We start from the raw sequence: 19,452 nt of genomic DNA on the forward strand, positions 1-19,452 counted from the left end.
TTTCCGATGGTACAGATGCAGGATGTTATTGAGAAATTGCAAGGAGCTTTGATTTTTACGACATTAGATTTGACTAACGGTTATTTCCACGTACCAGTTGAAGTTCAGAAAGGACAATATGAGTTCCTATTTGTACCGTTCGGGATTTCGAATTCGCCAGCAATCTTCACACGTTTCATAGTTGCGGTAATGAGAGAATTGGTTCAGAAGGGTGACGCTGTAGTATATATGGATGATATCATTATACCAAGTAAGGATGTTAAGGAAGGCGTACAGAAGTTGAAAAGAGTGCTAGAAGTGGCAGGAAAGAATGGTTTGAAGATAAACTGGAGTAAAGGTCAAATTTTGCAAAGGAAGGTAGATTTCTTGGGGTATGTTATACAAAATGGTACCATAACACCCGGTAAGGAGCCGATCCCAAAAGATAAAAAAGCTATACAACGATTCATTGGGCTGACGTCTTATTTCAGGCAATTCATTGAAGGATACGCAGTCATAGCCAGGCTATTGTCGGATTTGTTGAGAAAGGATTCTAAGTTCGAGTTCAAGGAGTTGCAGCGATTAGCATTCGAGCAATTGAAAGCCGCTCTCACTAGGAAACCAGTTTTACGATTGTACAATCCTAAATTATCTACGGAGATACACACGGATGCTTCTAAGTTAGGTTTTGGGGCTGTCTTGTTACAAAAGGATCCAGAAGATGGTCAGCTGCACCCAGTGATGTATATGAGTAAGAAAACAAAGCCATGTGAGGAAAACTATCATTCATACGAACTTGAAGTGCTAGCAGTAATAGGAGCATTGACTAAATGGCGTGTGTATGTTCTCGGACTGAAATTTAAAATCATTACGGACTGTAACGCGTTTGCCATGACGATGAAAAAGAAAGACGTTCCATTAAGAGTAGCTAGGTGGGCGATGTATCTGCAGGACTACGATTACGAAATAGAACATCGTTCAGGATCGAAGATGCGACACGTAGACGCTCTCAGTCGAGTTGCTTGTTACGTATTAACAGAGAGTGTTATGCACAGGCTTAAGGATGCGCAGTGTGCAGATGAATGGACAAGGGTGGTCAGAAATCTGGTGGAAAAGCAGGGATACGAGGATTATTATATGGCAAACCAAATCTTATTCAAAGATCTAAACCGAGAGTTAATAGTTGTTCCATCTCAAATGGAAACCGAAATAATACAGATCGCCCACAGGCAGGGACATTTTTCGGTGAAGAAAACACAGGATCTGGTAGAGAAATCTTACTTTATCCGTAAACTAAGAAATAAAGTAGAAAGAGTGGTAGGCGGTTGCGTGCAGTGTATCTTAGTTAATACAAAAGCGGGCAGGCAAGAAGGGTACCTAACTCCCATTGACAAGGGTGATAAACCATTAGTTACCTATCACTTAGACCATGTCGGGCCGATGGAGATTACAAAGAAAAGATATAATCACATTTTGGTAGTTGTTGATGCATTTTCAAAATTCGTTGGGTTGTACCCCACACGTAGTACCGGAGTAGAGGAGGTGCTGAACTGTTTAGAAAGGCAAGCAGTATCATTTGGTAACCCATTCAGAATTGTCACTGATCGTGGCGCAGCTTTCACATCGCACTTATTCAAAGAGTGCTGTGACAAGCAGAAGATACAACATTTGTTAATAGCTACAGGCGTACCTAGAGGCAATGGACAGGTCGAGAGAATGCACAAAATAGTAGTACCGATGCTGTCAAAGATGAGCTTAGAAAATCCAGGAAATTGGTATAGGCACGTGGGTAGAGTGCAACAGATAATTAACAATGTCGAACCTAGGAGTACCAAAGTCGCCCCATTTAAACTCCTAACAGGAGTAGACATGCGTATAGCGGACATAGCTGAATTGAGAGAATTGGTACAGCACTCTCTCATAGGTGAGCTAGACGAAGATCGTGAGAAGTTAAGGAAAGAGGCTAGGGACAATATTCAGTCGTTGCAGGAAGAAAATAAGCGATCCTTTGATAAAAAGAGAAAGGATGAAAAGCAGTACAAGATCAATGATTTAGTTGCAATCAGGCGGACCCAATATGGTGTTGGATTGAAGTTGAGGGGAAAGTTTCTAGGGCCCTATAAGGTGGTCAAGATTCACAAGCACGGCCGGTATGATGTAGAAAGAGTGGGTGAAGGAGAAGGCCCTTTTAAAACATCAACGGTGGCCGAATTTATGAAGGAGTTCGGGGCGAACTCTATGTCAGGAGGGCCGAATGTGGGATTTGGTGGGAGAGCAACAGAGTCTGTAGAGATAACAGAGGAAGTAACAGAGAGAGAGACTAGAAGCGGCCGTCGAACAAAGAGAGGAGAGAACACAGCCTCAACGATCGACGCCAGTCAATTCGGTGCCAAAGTCTCACTCAGCCACACGCAAATTACGAGAGCAAATATCTGTGTTAATCAAAATATACTTAAAGCACAGCGACCGTTGTAATCATAACTAATCTTAAATAATATTCATAAATAAAGACTAATTATAATAAAACCTGGCGTCCTGGACTAAAGTACAACTACGGAAAATCCGGGGCCACATACATAGTAAAATAAGTACCGAAATTGACAATTAAACGTTCTTTATCGATTAAATACAAATTTAAATGGAGCCCTTATACAGGCAAGAACTGATTCGGACCACTCCAAATGTGCAGCAGTTAATTTCATAGGCCACTCAAACGGCGACGTCAGCTGCTGATGATGCAAATTCGGTAGCCGAATTTATCACCTCGGAGAATATGTAGCCAGAGACGCCCGTCGAGTCTGCAAACTCACTACCACGTCCTTTCCGATCAAACCAGTAGATAGTCGTCGCGGACCACCGGATATTGCCATCACAGGTACCAGCCGTGTGCACAGTGGGCGAAACAGCAAATCTGGCGGAATTAAAGTCAAAGCTTATAAAAAAAAAAGTATAGGCACTTCATGTTGAAGAATGACCATCTCTAGCAATGCACGCATGTATTGACAGACATATAACGAAGCGACGTTCTCTTATCTCCCTTTTCGTTCTCTATTTCGTTTCGGTCTCTATCTGCCTGCGAGCAGAGCATTTTTTAGTCACAAATAAACTTTACATACATATGTATGAATGGTTGCGTTTTTACTTTTCGGTGCAAGAACTTCCCTTGCAACGGCAGCGAAGTTCTGTCCAACAGGTTATGGGCCCAGGTTCGGATTTTGTAAATTAAAAGCAAAGTGATTGTTTTAGTTACGAACTATTAACATCGGTGTGACTCAGAGACTAAACGATAATCAGCAATGAGCGGGATGTATCAAAAAGACAAATTAGAGGAGGGAAATTATGACTCCTGGTGTATTCAAATGCGGTCTGTGTTGGTGCACGCTGAATTGTGGAGTGTGGCATATGGTGACCTGCTACCAACGAATGTTCCCGAAAGTGTGAATTGGCAGGCCAAGAATGAAAAGGCGCTGGCCATGATCATATTGAGTGTGAAAACTTCACAGTTGGGATACATTAAAAATTGCAGTAAGTCGTCCGAAGCATGGAACAAATTAAAAAGTGTTCATCAACCAAGTGGACCTGTACGAAAGGTTCAACTGTACAAGCAATTGCTAAGCAAGCGCATGGACCAAAGGCAAAGCATTTCAAGCTACATTAATGAGTTCGTGGATATTCTTGATGGCCTTCGGTCAGTAGGAATCGATCTAAATGATGAACTGCGCTCAATTGTTTTGTTTTCAAGCCTTCCAGAACAATTCGAAAATTTCGTTGTCGCCATAGAGACGCGCGACAGTCTGCCGACTTTCGATGTTCTATGCGTAAAGCTGAAGGAAGAAGGCGAACGAAAGGGAAACACAGAAGATCAAAAGGAATACGCAAAGGCATATACCGCAGTACATAAGCCGGCCGCGCACAGAGCGCAAAAGAAGAGAAACAATACAATGATATGTTTCAAGTGTGGTGAGCGCGGGCATATGAAGGCTCAGTGTAAGAAGGAGAGCGCAAATGTGGAAAGGGCAGCGAGAGTGGAGAACAAGCAGTGCAGTCTATTAAATGCGTTGGACGCAGATAATTTGAAAAAGAGTATGTGGTGTTTGGATAGTGGTGCCACAAGCCACATGTGTTGTGAGAAACAGTTATTCACAAAGTTCGAGAAACACACAGAAATGATTGGTCTGGCTGACTCCGGTTTCCTAAAAGCTGAAGGAAAAGGGGAAGTAGAGCTGAAGACAGAGATATGCACGCTGCTGTTAAAGAATGTTCTCTATGTGCCCGAAATGAATGGAAATTATTTCTCGGTGAGCAGCGCTGTACACAATAAATGTTTCGTCACTTTTGGACAAGAATATGCACGAGTTATCCAAAATGGCGAATGCATTGTAAAGGCGAACAGAGTTGGAAACTTGTATATGTTTCGAGGAAAACAAAACAACTGTTTTGCGGCGGTTAAGGCTGATGGTGCCCTGTGGCATAAACGGTACGGCCACTTGAACATCAGCAGTATGAAAGACTTGATCAGCAAAGGAATGGTGCGCGGCATTGAAAATATGGTTTTCCCGGCGAATATGAATTGCAAAACATGTATGGTCAGCAAGACTCATGCGCAATCATTTCCTGTTGCAACCACCAGTAGAGCTCAAGATATATTGGAACTAGTTCATGCAGATGTGTGCGGGCCCTTTGGCACACAGTCTCTTGCTGGATCAAAGTATTTTCTAACCTTCATCGATGAAAAATCAAGGCGTATATTTGTGTATTTCCTGCGGACAAAGGATGAAGTCTTCCAGAAGTTCGTCGAGTTCAAAACCCTGGTTGAACGGCAAACGGGAAAAAGTCTCAAATGTATCCGGAGCGACAATGGCGGTGAATTTGTCAACAAATCGTTTGATGAATTTCTGAAAACTAATGGGATTGAGAGGCAGCTGACAGTGGCGTACACTCCACAGCAAAACGGCGTTGCTGAGAGGGCAAACCGCACTCTGGTGGAAATGTCAAGATGTATGCTGGTCCAGTCAGGATTAGGCGAATCCTTGTGGGCTGAGGCAGTCAACGCAGCTGTGTATGTACGGAATCGATCACCGACCAAGGCGCTGAACAGTATGACGCCTATGGAAGCGTGGACTGGTAAGAAACCTTTTGTTGGTCATCTAAAGGTTTTTGGCTCCGTTGCAGTAGCTTTGGACAAGGGTCCAAGGAAGAGTAAACTTCAACCAAAAGGCAAAGAATATCGCATGATTGGATATTCAGTAGCGGCTAAGGGCTATCGACTGTATGACCCTGTGTCTCATCAGGTGATTGAGAGGCGAGATGTTCTCTTTGACGAGATCCAAGACGACAAGGATACAGTCACATTCGAACTTCCGAAGGCAGAAGTTAGCATGCAGTCAGGCGGCGATACTGATGACATTGACAGCAGCTGTGGAGACAGCAGCGGTGAAGACAGCAGCCATGGTGCAAGCGTTGACGGGGAGAATCCCAGTAGCAGCGGTACTGATGGGTACGAGAGCGCAACAGAAAAGGTTGAGTCAGATGAGCCAGCTCCTCGCGTTGGACCTGGCAGACCAAGGCTGATTCGGACCGGCAAACCTGGCCGTCCGAGAAAGGAGTACAACATTCTTGGTGCTCTGGTTGCCAGCGACGTAAAGATTCCAGTATCCTACGAGGAGGCGTTGATCAGTATTCATGCATCACACTGGTCCGAAGCGATGCAACGCGAATATGAGGCATTAATGGCAAACGAGACATGGCAGTTGGCAGACTTACCGGCAGGACAACGAGCAGTTGGATGCAAATGGGTATATAGCCTGAAACGCGACAAAGATGGTCAAATCGAACGTTTCAAGGCGCGGCTGGTGGCAAAAGGTTGCTGCCAGCAGTACGGCATAAACTATGCGGAAACATTTTCTCCAGTCTGCAGACTGGAGAGCGTGCGATTTATTCTTGCGCTAGCAGCAGAATTGAAATTATATGTCAACCAAATGGATGTATGTACGGCATACCTCAACAGTGACCTGAGCGATACGGTGTACATGAAGCAACCACAAGGGTACATTGATCGAGCTTATCCAGCGAAGGCTATGCTGCTTAAAAAGGCAATATATGGATTGAAGCAGTCAGGAAGGGAAAGGAATTCGAAGCTGAATAGCGTCCTGACTAATCTGGGTTTTGTTTCCTGTGACAACGAGCCGTGTCTCTACCAGCAGAGAGGGAAAGGTAACTTATCGTTAATCTTGGTATATGTTGACGATTTACTTATAGCATGCCAGTCCAAAGAGGACATGCTCGGTATCAAATCGGCTATTTCAAATGCGTTCGAATGTATCGACAAAGGTGTTCCAGAGCTGTTTTTAAGCATGGAGGTGCACCGTGAAGGTGAGCTGGGCCTATCCCCATAGGCCACTCGCAATACATCAAGCTCACGACATGGACAAATGTAGACCAGTGGCTACTCCGTTGGATGCGGGGTTCCAGGTGGATTGTACTAATGAGCAGTGTCAAAAGGTTGATCCTGTCATGTATCAATCCATGATTGGTGAGCTGATGTGGCTGGCACTCACAACCAGACCGGACATTTTGCATTCAGTTGCAAAGTTGGCCCAGAGGAACAAAGATCCGCACGCAGAGCATCTGGCTGGTGTGAAGCACGTTCTGAGGTACTTGGCAGCGACGATGAACTTCAAACTACACTACAAACGGTGTCACCAGCCACTTACTGGATATGTGGATGCGGATTGGGGCGGCGATCGAACTAACCGGAAGTCGTATACGGGCTATGTTTATTTTTTGGCAGGTGGCCCAATTTCTTGGCGATCTGAGAAACAACGCAGCGTGGCACTTAGCAGCACGGAGGCAGAATACATGGCACTGTCGGCTGCGTGTAAGGAGTCCATATTCTTACGTCGCTTAATCATCGAAATTGGCTGTGGAGATTAAGCTACCTCAACTACCTTATATGGCGATAATCTGAGCGCACAAGAGCTGGCTAGGAACCCAGTGCATCACTCAAGGACCAAGCATATTGATATTAGATATCACTTTGTACGACAGATTGTAGAAGAAGGTCAAGTTAAGTTAAAGTATGCTAGTACAACAGATATGATTGCAGATATCTTGACCAAGAATCTCCCTAAGAGAAAGCATGTCGAATTTATAAAATTGTTAAGTTTAAATTAAGTTAAATGGAATTTGTAAGCATGCACGCATTGAGGAAGGGTGTTGAAGAATGACCATCTCTAGCAATGCACGCATGTATTGACAGACATATGAGTATGTAGACGTATGTATGAGTGAGAGACGTAACGAAGCGACGTTCTCTTATCTCCCTTTTCGTTCTCTATTTCGTTTCGGTCTCTATCTGCCTGCGAGCAGAGCATTTTTTAGTCACAAATAAACTTTACATACATATGTATGAATGGTTGCGTTTTTACTTTTCTGTACAAGAACTTCCCTTGCAACGGCATCGAAATTCTGTCCAACACTTCAAATGTTTGTTGTTTAATGATAATAATGTAAGGAATTCTGTGGACAATATTATTTTTTAAAATTTTGTTGTTTATTTTTAAGTTAAGAATTTTACAAATTATATATTTTTTGAAATCTGATGTACTTATTGATGAAAACATATGTTACCTTTAAATTCTTACAGCTGACAAAATATCAACAAATAATTGTTTAAAAAATTTTCGAAAGCCTAACTAGTGTATTGATAATCAAATACAATAACAATTTTAAAGCTTTTTATATGACTGACTTTAAATCCTCCAGATCGGCCGTTTCGCCCACTTTGCTGTGGTGCTAAAACTACTGGTGGGGTTCCCACAATGCATTGAACTTTTAGAACATTATTGAACTCATTGAATTTTTTTTTATTTATTATATTTCATAATAATTACAACAGTAATATTTCCCCAGAAACTGGTACTAGGTTTGGTATTTCTGAAAGTGACGAGTCGAATTCCCAAAATTAAAATTCATTTTCAATATAAATAAATGTAAAAGAAGATAAATAATAAATTCATTGTAAATTGAAAAACTTAAACATTTATTCCCATCTAAGTATTAAGTTTAAATTTAAAAATATTCATTTTAATATTTGAATAACATATTCTAGCATAACTACAACTATGTATGTATGTACGCCCTGAAAATCAATATTAGCGAATCTTTTCTTTTATGAGCGTTAGGTGTGGGCGTGGTCGGATCAATCCAAACCTAAAATACATATATGAGCACTTCGATTATATTTTGTGTACAAAGTTTAAAGTCTCTAGCTTTTTTTTTAACTTACGTCAAAAAATAGGTTCGTTAACCCACTGTGCAACTTTTATACAAAGCAAAAAAAGCCGTCGACTTTAATAAAAAGAAATTCAACTTCTTTAAACTCAATTCGATAATATTTGTTTTGCCAAATTTTAGCCAGAGAATTTTGTGCTGAAAGAGTTTAAAGCTACGAAGAGGAATATGCCCTTCATAGCTCTCCCGAATCCAAATCAGCCCAATGTGTTGTCCTCATCTTTTCGTCCTTCTTCCACCCTTCCAAAAAACTAACTTCTTTTGTAGTAACGTTTTCCACGACAGTGTCGCATTTTCATCCTACTTTATTGTGCTTACCAAGACCTTGTTAAAACAGGACTTTCTGAATTTCAAAGTTTTCCCAGGTCTGTACAAAACTTTTAAAAATAACGGTTCGTCTCGACGTGCAGGTAGGTTTTTAATTGAAACTTTACGTCAGAACAATCGAAAATCCATTTTCAACAAGAACTGGAGTCATTTAAAAATAAGTACTGTGAACAAAGTTCAATTTTGACGATTGATTGTAAAGCCAAAAGCCTCGAGCACACTACATTTTGGAAAATGTTCTCTTCAAAGAAGGTTTATTTTATGAAAATATATTTGTTCGTTCAAGCTTAAATGGTCGACTGTGTGTAGGCAGAACCGAACCCGAACTGTTTTTCTTTACTTTTGTTTCTCGTCGGCAAAATTTTGTTTGTTTTTCATTTTACTACGACAATATTAAACTTTTTCGAGAAATGAAACGAAAAACTTCCTTGTTTTTTTGGATTTTTGAAGAATATACAAGATTATTTTTATCAGGTAACTAAAAAGAATAAGAGAAAAATAAAAAATTATATTGTTGTCAGCTACGGGAGACACGAATTTTCAATTTGCGAGCAGTCAATTAAGAAAAACAGAAAACCAACCCAATGCCAAGCATACACAGTCATGTATTTTCTTTTAATATTTAGTTTTCAGTTCATGTATTCTTTACACTTCTGAAAAGCCAATTAAAACTCTGGCATCACCCCACACATTTAAATATGTAATTAATTAGTTAATTTTTTAAACTTTTTAATTCCAAAAGATCCTACTTTTGTAATTTTCATTTCCTCGAAAAACAACTTTTTTTATAAATAAAAAAATGATAAGTTTTTTATTTCGAAAATATCGAACGGAATTTAAAGGTAAAATATGAATTTTTTAATTTTTCCATAAGGCTTACACAAGTTAAATGGAAAAGCAAAATTTTTTAAATAAAACCCAAACCATAAAAAAACCATAATTAATTACAAAAGTGTTGAATAAAAGAATAATAGAGTAGAATATTTAGAATAAAAAACAGCTTTCATATTTAACCCATGACTTTTTCGTAGAAGTCATCGATATTTTATCTATTCATTTTTCGTATATGTCATCTATAACGTTTTCAACTATGAATTTTGCGGAAAAGTCAATGGTTCTCGCAAACGCTTTGTGTATCTGGTGTCACAGTCTTCATTTAAAGTGTAGTGGAATACGACCGTTAGCTTGCGTCTCTACATGTCAAGTGACTGGTAGGCAAGTAATTGAATTATGAGTACGAATGTTGTACGAATGACTGCGAATGTAAATCTGGGTGTGTGTGCCGAGCTTGGACTTTATTTAATTTTAATAAATTCCTGTCATTCAATTGTTATTTGCAGTGCATTTAGATGTGTGTGCCCCAACTCACAAATCATAAACTCCGTACTCGAAAGACGATAAATAAAATATATAAAAACGTTTTATACAAACGTTACGACATCGTGGCTGCGCGAAAAATAAGAATCTTTGCTGATTAGTTTCTGAGTGAATTGAGATTGCGTTAAGAAGTTTAAGATAAGTAGTTCTTCGTAGTGGGAATAGTAGGTTTCCCTTGCCATCTTGTACTTACCTAAAAGCGGCACGGCGTCAGAAGTCGCTGGCATTGTTTCTGCAACCATGTTGAGGAAGACTGTGAGCGATAGTAAAATAGTAACTCCTAGAAATACGCAAAGCTTAATTAAAATGGCAGTCGTTCATATGGTCTGAAGAAACACAAGCACATTAAGAGGGGATAAAGAGACAGAATGAAATCAAATGCAAATTGAGAAATTATTACATTTATACATGTATTACTTGAGTAAACAGCTAAAATTCGATCACAATTAAAATCAAAATACGAGAAACAGTACATTATTCAGAGGTTTTGGTCCGGCTGATCCCTCAGTTCCTGCTGCTGAGACTGCTGATACTTATGCATGAACGTACATATGGGGAGTGTGATGGTAATAGTGGTGCGTTGTTTTGTTCAGTTTTGTTTTTGCCGCGTTCAATAAAAAACTACTACCATATTCTCTGCGCTGAACCTCACGGTCTGTAGGCGGTAGTCAGTCGATATGGTCTCTTGAGTTAATTTTTTGTTTGTTTGGAACTTACTAACATGGATTCCTCTTTTAGTGCGTTGAAAACAAAACTAGGTATGGTAGCTGACTAGTTTACTGTGACCTAGAATGACGTAGACAGAACCTATGACCATTTTATTGACTTCCACTGGTCAAAAATGGTTAATCTTATCATAGCTACGTAGGTACAATCTAGCTTTTTGCTCTTAGAATAGTCGACAAAGGTCTGAACAAGAAAGCCATTTAGCTGTCTCCAAAGTCCAATTATTCAGTTTAATTTGAAAGCTTTTGGCTGCTTAGAAGTTCTGCTATATGCAGAAGTTCTGGAAGTCTTGCATTATACATACAGTCACTACGGAGTATCGGTTGTAATTGATTTTTTTGAAACAAATTTAGCTGAATGCTTTTAATAATATATCTTTGATCAAAATCAACAGCCTGTCTATAGGATAAGCATATGATACGGTCGAAAAATTGGTCTTTTCGAGAAATAAGTAATCCAAAGTACAATCTATATTCGTCTGTACCTACATGTGTATCTACATAATGTATATGTACATGCAAACGTACATATATGTATATTTATAAGTATATATATCTACAGGGTGCGCCATATTTTATCTTATTCAATAACTTTGAGATTTGTGAACCTATTGACTTGAGTATACCAGTGATGGTAACGTCAATTCAGTAAAATATTAAGTATGGATCGCTTTACACTGAATCAATTTGCTGAAATAGTAATGCTGTATACGGAAAATAGCCGCTTAGTTGTGTTAACTCAACGTGGATATCTATGAAATGCGTGAATATTATCTGAGCAGTAACTGATTTCAGCAAGATCCCATGCAAAACTGTAAATCAAACCATTAAGCTTTTACAACGAAAAATAAATGGAAATATTGATTGGCCATCCAAACCTCCGGATTTGAGGACTCCGAACTGACGAGCTCAAGGTAAATATTGGCGCCGAAATCACAGCTATACCCCTGAGATGCTCGATAAAGTGAAGCAAAACGTAGCAAAAGGGGAAACTTTATTGTGTCCGAATTAAGCGGTCAGTTTATGGATATTGTACGTTCAAATATATTTTAGAGGAACAAATTAAATAAAGTACCTCATATTTGGAAATCGGGATTTTTTCAAAGCTATTCAATGTTTAAATAGAATCATAAAACACGGCGCACCCTGTATTTGTATATATGCATATATGTGCATACATATATATGTACACATTATTGGTGTTCAAACCATTCTGATAATTTTTTAGTTTGGCCGATCCTGTTTGAGCACATTCTGCGCTCTTTCGTTCACTGAGTTACCCAGTACCTACGTGAGACTGACTCGATTACTGACTGACGCGGAGCTGCTACATGATATTAGGGCTATGATAGAAGCCTGGCTGTCCATATGTTCTTTGTATATCTGTATATAAAGATTCAGTTGGCTTGTTATGTCCAACGACAGTATCATGTTTTCTTGTCTCCCTCTGCTGTATGCGTTTCTTGCATTTTTATTTCTATGATAGTTTCGGAACACAGTCAATACATAACTTATCCTTAGCCGTAAATGATAGAAATCGAACTCTTATATGATTAAAGAGCAGAGTGGCCAGCAGCTTCGCCCCTCTCATTTGTGCCTCCACGTTTAAATTCTGTCTGAATGGTTGTAACATGCGTTAAACTTCATATTCCGATTGGAATGAGTTCATGCAGATCTCATAAAACTAAAAGGGCATCAATCGACAGAAGATATATGTAAGATCTCAAGTCTTAACCTACGAATAGTAATTCGCCTCTCCGATTCATGTGCCGCAGCCCAGCACAATAGTTTTTCTCTTTCTGTGCTTAACGGGCACTGAAGTCTTTCGATGGTGGTCGTGTTCATCAGAGAGCGATACCCCCTACTCGAGTTAGCAGCCAAGCAATTCGCGGATACCTTGCTACCCCACAAAGTGCATCCCAATTTTCTTCGGGCTTTTTCACTAAAGTAATGAATCGTTGAAGCAATGCAACATTTGAATCTTACTTGGCCCAAAAGGATTTCTGTGGATTTATACAGTCGTACTGTACTAATACAGTAGTGCTAATATTATTTCGGTTTTTTCTATTTTGGGACGCACAAAGTAAAAAAGTACAGACAAGAATTGTGACTGATTTAATTTTTATTGTGATCAAGTTTTTGAAATATTAATTACAAGAATCTTACTTTAAGTGCTTTGGCCTGAGCGAATTTTTCGATAAATCGAAATGAGTAGCCTTTTCGTCAGCTAAATCTCTCTTGCGATACTACAGCTCAGGTTCGTCTTGATAAACCTAAGCATAAGTTTCTAGCTACGTCAACCAAATTTTCAGAGAAACGCAAACATTGGGAAGACAGTCGTTTATTCGACTTTCGGGGAGTACAAGTATTTGAGACACACATATTCTGTTAGATTTGAATTTAATTTAATGTGAATTTAAATGTATTCAATCTTTTGCTTATGGCTACTAACCTTGAATTGATGCTATTCTACAGCTGGCTTGTCAGTTTTCAGGCTACCAATTTTTTTTTCGTTAGAGATGCATTTTTTACACATTTTTAGCCTGTATAATTTTTTTTTCTTGACTGGTTTTATTGAAAAACTAAAAAAAAAAAATAATTGTTATAGTTTTTTCTAAATTTGTCTGTAAAAACCGATTAAGTAATATCAAATAATTTGGGAGCAAGTGACTTGTTCCTGTTGGATTAGTATTTTCCCCCACTATGAATTATCGGCAATTCGAGGCTCTCCTTGCTCCCTCCGCCCTGAGGTCAAAGAGGAATCTTGATTCGCTTTGGCATAACAAGGCCCTCCATATATTGTACTTGCGCTTTTGACCTTTATAGTTTAAACGATAAAGTTTTGACTTTTTTATGAAGCCTGAGTTGAAATAAATATATCTTAGTATTTTATAAGTTTAAATAAAATTATATGCACACATTCACAAAAATATGTGCACTGAGTACAGTAAGTCTACATAAGTTAAGTTATGCGTTTATGTTATTTGCATTTAGTTTCCTAATTTGATCAGATTTTAATTCAGCCGAGCTCTAAGTTTTTCATTAATCTACTGATAGTGGGTGAAAAACAGAGAGAGAAAATGAGAAGGGGAGATAGAGTGGGTAAGACTGGGCAACACTTACCAAGTGAAAGCTTCTCACCAGAATCTGGCGGAAGTGTAAACCCTAGCAGTGCCATGGAGGCAATTAGTACGCACGGCACAATTAAATTGAAAAAATAATACAGGGTTTTACGTCGTATCAAAATTGCGAATGTTATGTCAATATAAGGTTCTGGGCAGCAATTATAGTAGATTTCATTTCGTTTGCCGGGCACACCTGGTTGTTTTTTGAGATGGGAACGAATTTAATGACAGATGGTGAGTTAGATAAAGAAGAAAAGATTAAATATTACGATATTACACTTAAATCGAATTGTGATGTTCAAATTTAGATTAATCTTACATCTCTCACCATGATATGTTCGGCTTCCGTCTTCTCAACTCACCTAGCAGATCCCACTCTCCGTTTGTTATGAAGCTAGAAATGTCTCCGCCAGCTTCATCCTGCAACTGCAGATCCAACTGTCAAACGAGAAAATTGAAAAAAATTAAATAAAATGTTAAACAACGAACAAATTTAGAAAAAGTTTTAATGTTTATCGTTAATGAAAATGGCATGTCCTATTTTATACACTTCAATTCTTTGTTTTGTTTTTGTATAGGGAATATAAGAGTATAGGGTTATAGGGGTATATTAGATTTGTGCGGAAAATGGATGTGTTAAACGTAAAAAGAGAAGCATTTCCAACCCCATAAAGTATAAATATTCTTGATCAGCCTGAATAGCCGAGTCGATTGATCTATGTGTGTCTGTTTGTCCGTCTGCTCGTCGGTTTTGACGCCTAGTTCTCAGAGACTGTAAGAGCTAGAGCAACGACATGTTGTATCCAGACTCCTGTGATATCGCACTGAGTTAAGTTTGTTTCAAAATTTCGCTCTTCCGCACTCACAAAAGACAAAAATCTGTGGAATCTACAATTTTAAAGATACGAGCAAATCTGTTCTAGATTTGGTAGTCTGTTAGATACATATATATATGGTACAAAATTTGGTTGCACTAGCTCTTATAGTCTCTGAGAACTAGGCGTCAAAAAATTCGTCATTCGTCTCGGCTATTTATGCTAAAAAATAATATATACATATGTATATACACTGTTAAGCTTTCCAAACGTTACATTTACTGACACGTTTGAGAAATCTGGAGCGAACTCTGTTTATTTGGAAGCACCAAAATGCACAACGGACGTTTTCTTTTTTGCGTGTTGGTAGTTGTTTATTAAATACTCATACCATATGATGCGAAATCCACTTTTATTTCCCAGAAATGATCGATTGGCAAAACTATATGTCGAACATCTTTACAGGTCCAATACAGGTCATTATGCTGGCCCAAGCATATCGCCAACGCATGTAAATTTTGTAGTGCGATCGCCAGTGCACGCTTTGCTTTAGATATAGGCTTCGACTGTTGTCATAAGTTATGGAATATCTATCCAAGGATTTTAAGTTAATGGAGTGCACTTCTAGGTCCGATTAGGGTTTCGCCTAAACAGCATGGCAAGCCACTAGTAAAAATGTATATTTAAGTTTTTGTGTGTTTTGACACAAAATCTGTCCATTTTTATGTTGTCACACATTTGACTTCTGAAGTCCGTGAAGTCAGCGAAGCTCTTTTTGATTCGGGCCATCGCCAGCGCCATGGCATGATATGGACATTCTCGATAGCGTTTTTGCGATTTTAAAGTCCTTGAGAATTGAGGTAGTTGCTATGGCGTCCTCTTGGAGGCATCTAACAGTGATACAAACACCGGTGCGCCCAGGTATTTTTTCCTTGCCCTTAAGAGAGCCGAACAGTTTCAGATGAGATGTTCAAGGCTTTCAATTACCCATGGTTCATTACATTTCTTACAGCAGTCTCGGTTGGTGATGCTTGGCTTTGCAGCGTGCGCCGCAAATAGGCAGTGAACTGTGAGTATTCCCACGAAAAATTTGCAGTCCTTCCGTGGTAGGTGCATTAGGTAGTGACTGAGTTTTAATGTGCGTTCTTTGGACATAGTTTTCGTGATTCTGCACACAGGCACATTCTTGGCTATCTCATTCGCCAGCCCGACGCCTTCGATGCTTTAGTGGCTGGGAACCCAGTAGATCTGCACTGACTTTGGCGTGCTTAGGGAATCAAGTGCCTCCCAAGACAGGCCCGCCGAGACACTTCTGGAACTCACCGCGGACGACTGCATGGATCTTCACCGCATCGTGTGCTCGTTCTGCAAGCATGGCGACCTCAGCAGCTTTCCTAATGTCAAAAACTTCCGGCTGGAATATGCTGCATTGGCCCAGTAGCTTATATGACAGCCTTATCTCAGGCGTCATCTCATCTTGGAGCCGTCTGTGTATATGTTGAGGTGCTCGGTTTATCCCAACCATTTTTCCAGTCTTCCGGTCCCAAAGATGAGGTTCCTCTGACGTCGAGGTAAGTTTGGGGGGTCATCTAATCAGAGGATCTGATCATATCATGGCGATATGTTTCCTGATTCAATGAGGCGCTGTGCTGCCTTTCGTTCGATTCCAAGTTCGGTTTCGAGTGCTTTTGTTGGGCTGAACCTCAGCTTATGATACGTTTTCTTTTCGGTAGCTTGCCACCACACTAAGACTCCATACAGCAGTGTTGGTCGCACCACCGAGAGATACAGCCAGTGCATTAGAGCCGGTGACAAGCCCCATGTGCTGTTGAGCATCTTCTTGGATGCGTAAAGCGCATTGGTGGCCTTCTTCACCATGAAATTAAAAAACCTACAAATCTAAATATATAAAAGAAATTCGTGTTAGTTTCACTATTAATAACTCAAGAACGTCTGAACCGATTTGGCTGAAAAAATTTGGTGGGGAGGTAGTTTAGATTCAGGATACTGCCTGTGCGTCACAGGCACCGGTTTGACTGTGTTTTTCAAAACATGAAATAATTCGGGTCGACTCAGATACGAAATTGTCCAAAAACTCTTTAAATTGTTTGGCATTGTGTACGCGTTTCATAAATACACGTGTTTTTTGTACCCGATACTCAAACTGAGTATTGGGGTATATTATATTTTAGATCCAGAAGGAATCGTTTCCGACCCCATAAAGTATATATATTCTTGATCATCATCAATAGCCGAGTCGATTGAGCTCTCTCTGGCTGTACGTCTGTCCGTCCGTCCGTCTGTCCCTATTAGCGCCTAGTGCTCAAAGACTATAAGAGCTAGAGCATCGATGTTTTGGATCGAGACGTCTGTGATATGTCACTGCTACAAAAATGTTTCAAAACTTCGCCCCGCCCTTTTCCGCCCCCACAAAGGACGAAAATCTGTGGCATCCACAATTTTCAAGACACAAAAAAACAGAAAACGCAGAATCGTAGAGAATGACCATATCTTTTAAACTGCAGAATCTGATTTGGATCGTATCATTATTATAGCCAGCATCAAGAAAACAATTTCATTTTTTCTCGCCCTGTCTCTCTCTAACACACACGTGGGATAGCCGGCTTTGCTTAGCGTAAAACATTAGCGCCTAGATTTCAGAGACTATACAAGTTAGAGCAACCAAATTTGGTATCCACACTCCTGAGATATCGGACCTTGACGAGATTGTTTCAAAATTTCGCCACACCCCTTTCCGCCCACACAAAGGACGAAAATCTGTTGCATCCACAATATTGCACATTCGAGAAAACTAAAAACACAGAATCATAAATAATGACCAATCTATCAGGTTGCTGAATCTGGATCAGATCAGATCATTTTTATAGCCAAAAGGAACAAATCAATTTGCAGTGGCTACGCAGCGCCCGACGTCACGCTCAGACTGATTTTCTGTCTCTCTCGCACGCACTCTTTGTCGTGTCGTTTATATTAGCGGCGTCTGCCGGAGGTGAGCCATACTGACTTAGTATCGGGTATAACCGTAGAGTTGCGGTGTCCGCAGCAACTCACAACGTTCCCCCTCGTTTGTTTTCCATTTTTCGATCTCTATCTGCCTGCGAACAGAGCATTTTTTTATTCACAAATAAACTTTACATACATATGTATGAATGGTTGCGTTTTTACTTTTCGGTGCAAGAACTTCCCTTGCAACGGCAGCGAAGTTCTGTCCAACAGGTTATGGGCCCAGGTTCGGATTTTGTAAATTAAAAAGTAAAATGATTGTTTAGTTACGAACTATTAACATCGGTGTGACTCAGAGACTAAACGATAATCAGGTGTATTCAAATGCGGTCTGTGTTGGTGCACGCTGAATTGTGGAGTGTGGCATATGGTGACCTGCTACCAACGAATGTTCCCGAAAGTGTGAATTGGCAGGCCAAGAATGAAAAGGCGCTGGCCATGATCATATTGAGTGTGAAAACTTCACAGTTGGGATACATTAAAAATTGCAGTAAGTCGTCCGAAGCATGGAACAAATTAAAAAGTGTTCATCAACCAAGTGGACCTGTACGAAAGGTTCAACTGTACAAGCAATTGCTAAGCAAGCGCATGGACCAAAGGCAAAGCATTTCAAGCTACATTAATGAGTTCGTGGATATTCTTGATGGCCTTCGGTCAGTAGGAATCGATCTAAATGATGAACTGCGCTCAATTGTTTTGTTTTCAAGCCTTCCAGAACAATTCGAAAATTTCGTTGTCGCCATAGAGACGCGCGACAGTCTGCCGACTTTCGATGTTCTATGCGTAAAGCTGAAGGAAGAAGGCGAACGAAAGGGAAACACAGAAGATCAAAAGGAATACGCAAAGGCATATACCGCAGTACATAAGCCGGCCGCGCACAGAGCGCAAAAGAAGAGAAACAATACAATGATATGTTTCAAGTGTGGTGAGCGCGGGCATATGAAGGCTCAGTGTAAGAAGGAGAGCGCAAATGTGGAAAGGGCAGCGAGAGTGGAGAACAAGCAGTGCAGTCTATTAAATGCGTTGGACGCAGATAATTTGAAAAAGAGTATGTGGTGTTTGGATAGTGGTGCCACAAGCCACATGTGTTGTGAGAAACAGTTATTCACAAAGTTCGAGAAACACACAGAAATGATTGGTCTGGCTGACTCCGGTTTCCTAAAAGCTGAAGGAAAAGGGGAAGTAGAGCTGAAGACAGAGATATGCACGCTGCTGTTAAAGAATGTTCTCTATGTGCCCGAAATGAATGGAAATTATTTCTCGGTGAGCAGCGCTGTACACAATAAATGTTTCGTCACTTTTGGACAAGAATATGCACGAGTTATCCAAAATGGCGAATGCATTGTAAAGGCGAACAGAGTTGGAAACTTGTATATGTTTCGAGGAAAACAAAACAACTGTTTTGCGGCGGTTAAGGCTGATGGTGCCCTGTGGCATAAACGGTACGGCCACTTGAACATCAGCAGTATGAAAGACTTGATCAGCAAAGGAATGGTGCGCGGCATTGAAAATATGGTTTTCCCGGCGAATATGAATTGCAAAACATGTATGGTCAGCAAGACTCATGCGCAATCATTTCCTGTTGCAACCACCAGTAGAGCTCAAGATATATTGGAACTAGTTCATGCAGATGTGTGCGGGCCCTTTGGCACACAGTCTCTTGCTGGATCAAAGTATTTTCTAACCTTCATCGATGAAAAATCAAGGCGTATATTTGTGTATTTCCTGCGGACAAAGGATGAAGTCTTCCAGAAGTTCGTCGAGTTCAAAACCCTGGTTGAACGGCAA

General features: G+C 40.1%; 1 protein-coding gene across 1 annotated transcript in view; it reads right to left on the minus strand.

Annotated features, from left to right (window-relative positions):
• LOC6603374 (neuronal acetylcholine receptor subunit alpha-7) overlaps positions 1 to 19,452 on the minus strand; it is a 277,292-nt gene that overhangs the window by 102,076 nt on the left and 155,764 nt on the right. Inside the window, exons 8-10 of the mRNA XM_026990084.1 lie at positions 14,188 to 14,263; positions 13,824 to 14,018; positions 10,169 to 10,255 (exon numbers count right to left, since the gene is read on the minus strand). Coding sequence (XP_026845885.1) covers positions 10,169 to 10,255; positions 13,824 to 14,018; positions 14,188 to 14,263 — 358 coding nt within the window. The remainder of the gene's footprint in view (positions 1 to 10,168; positions 10,256 to 13,823; positions 14,019 to 14,187; positions 14,264 to 19,452) is intronic.

The sequence above is a fragment of the Drosophila persimilis genome, unplaced genomic scaffold, assembly GCF_003286085.1.
Source record: "Drosophila persimilis strain 14011-0111.01,24,50 unplaced genomic scaffold, DperRS2 tig00000520-arrow-pilon, whole genome shotgun sequence".
Lineage (NCBI taxonomy): Eukaryota > Metazoa > Arthropoda > Insecta > Diptera > Drosophilidae > Drosophila > Drosophila persimilis.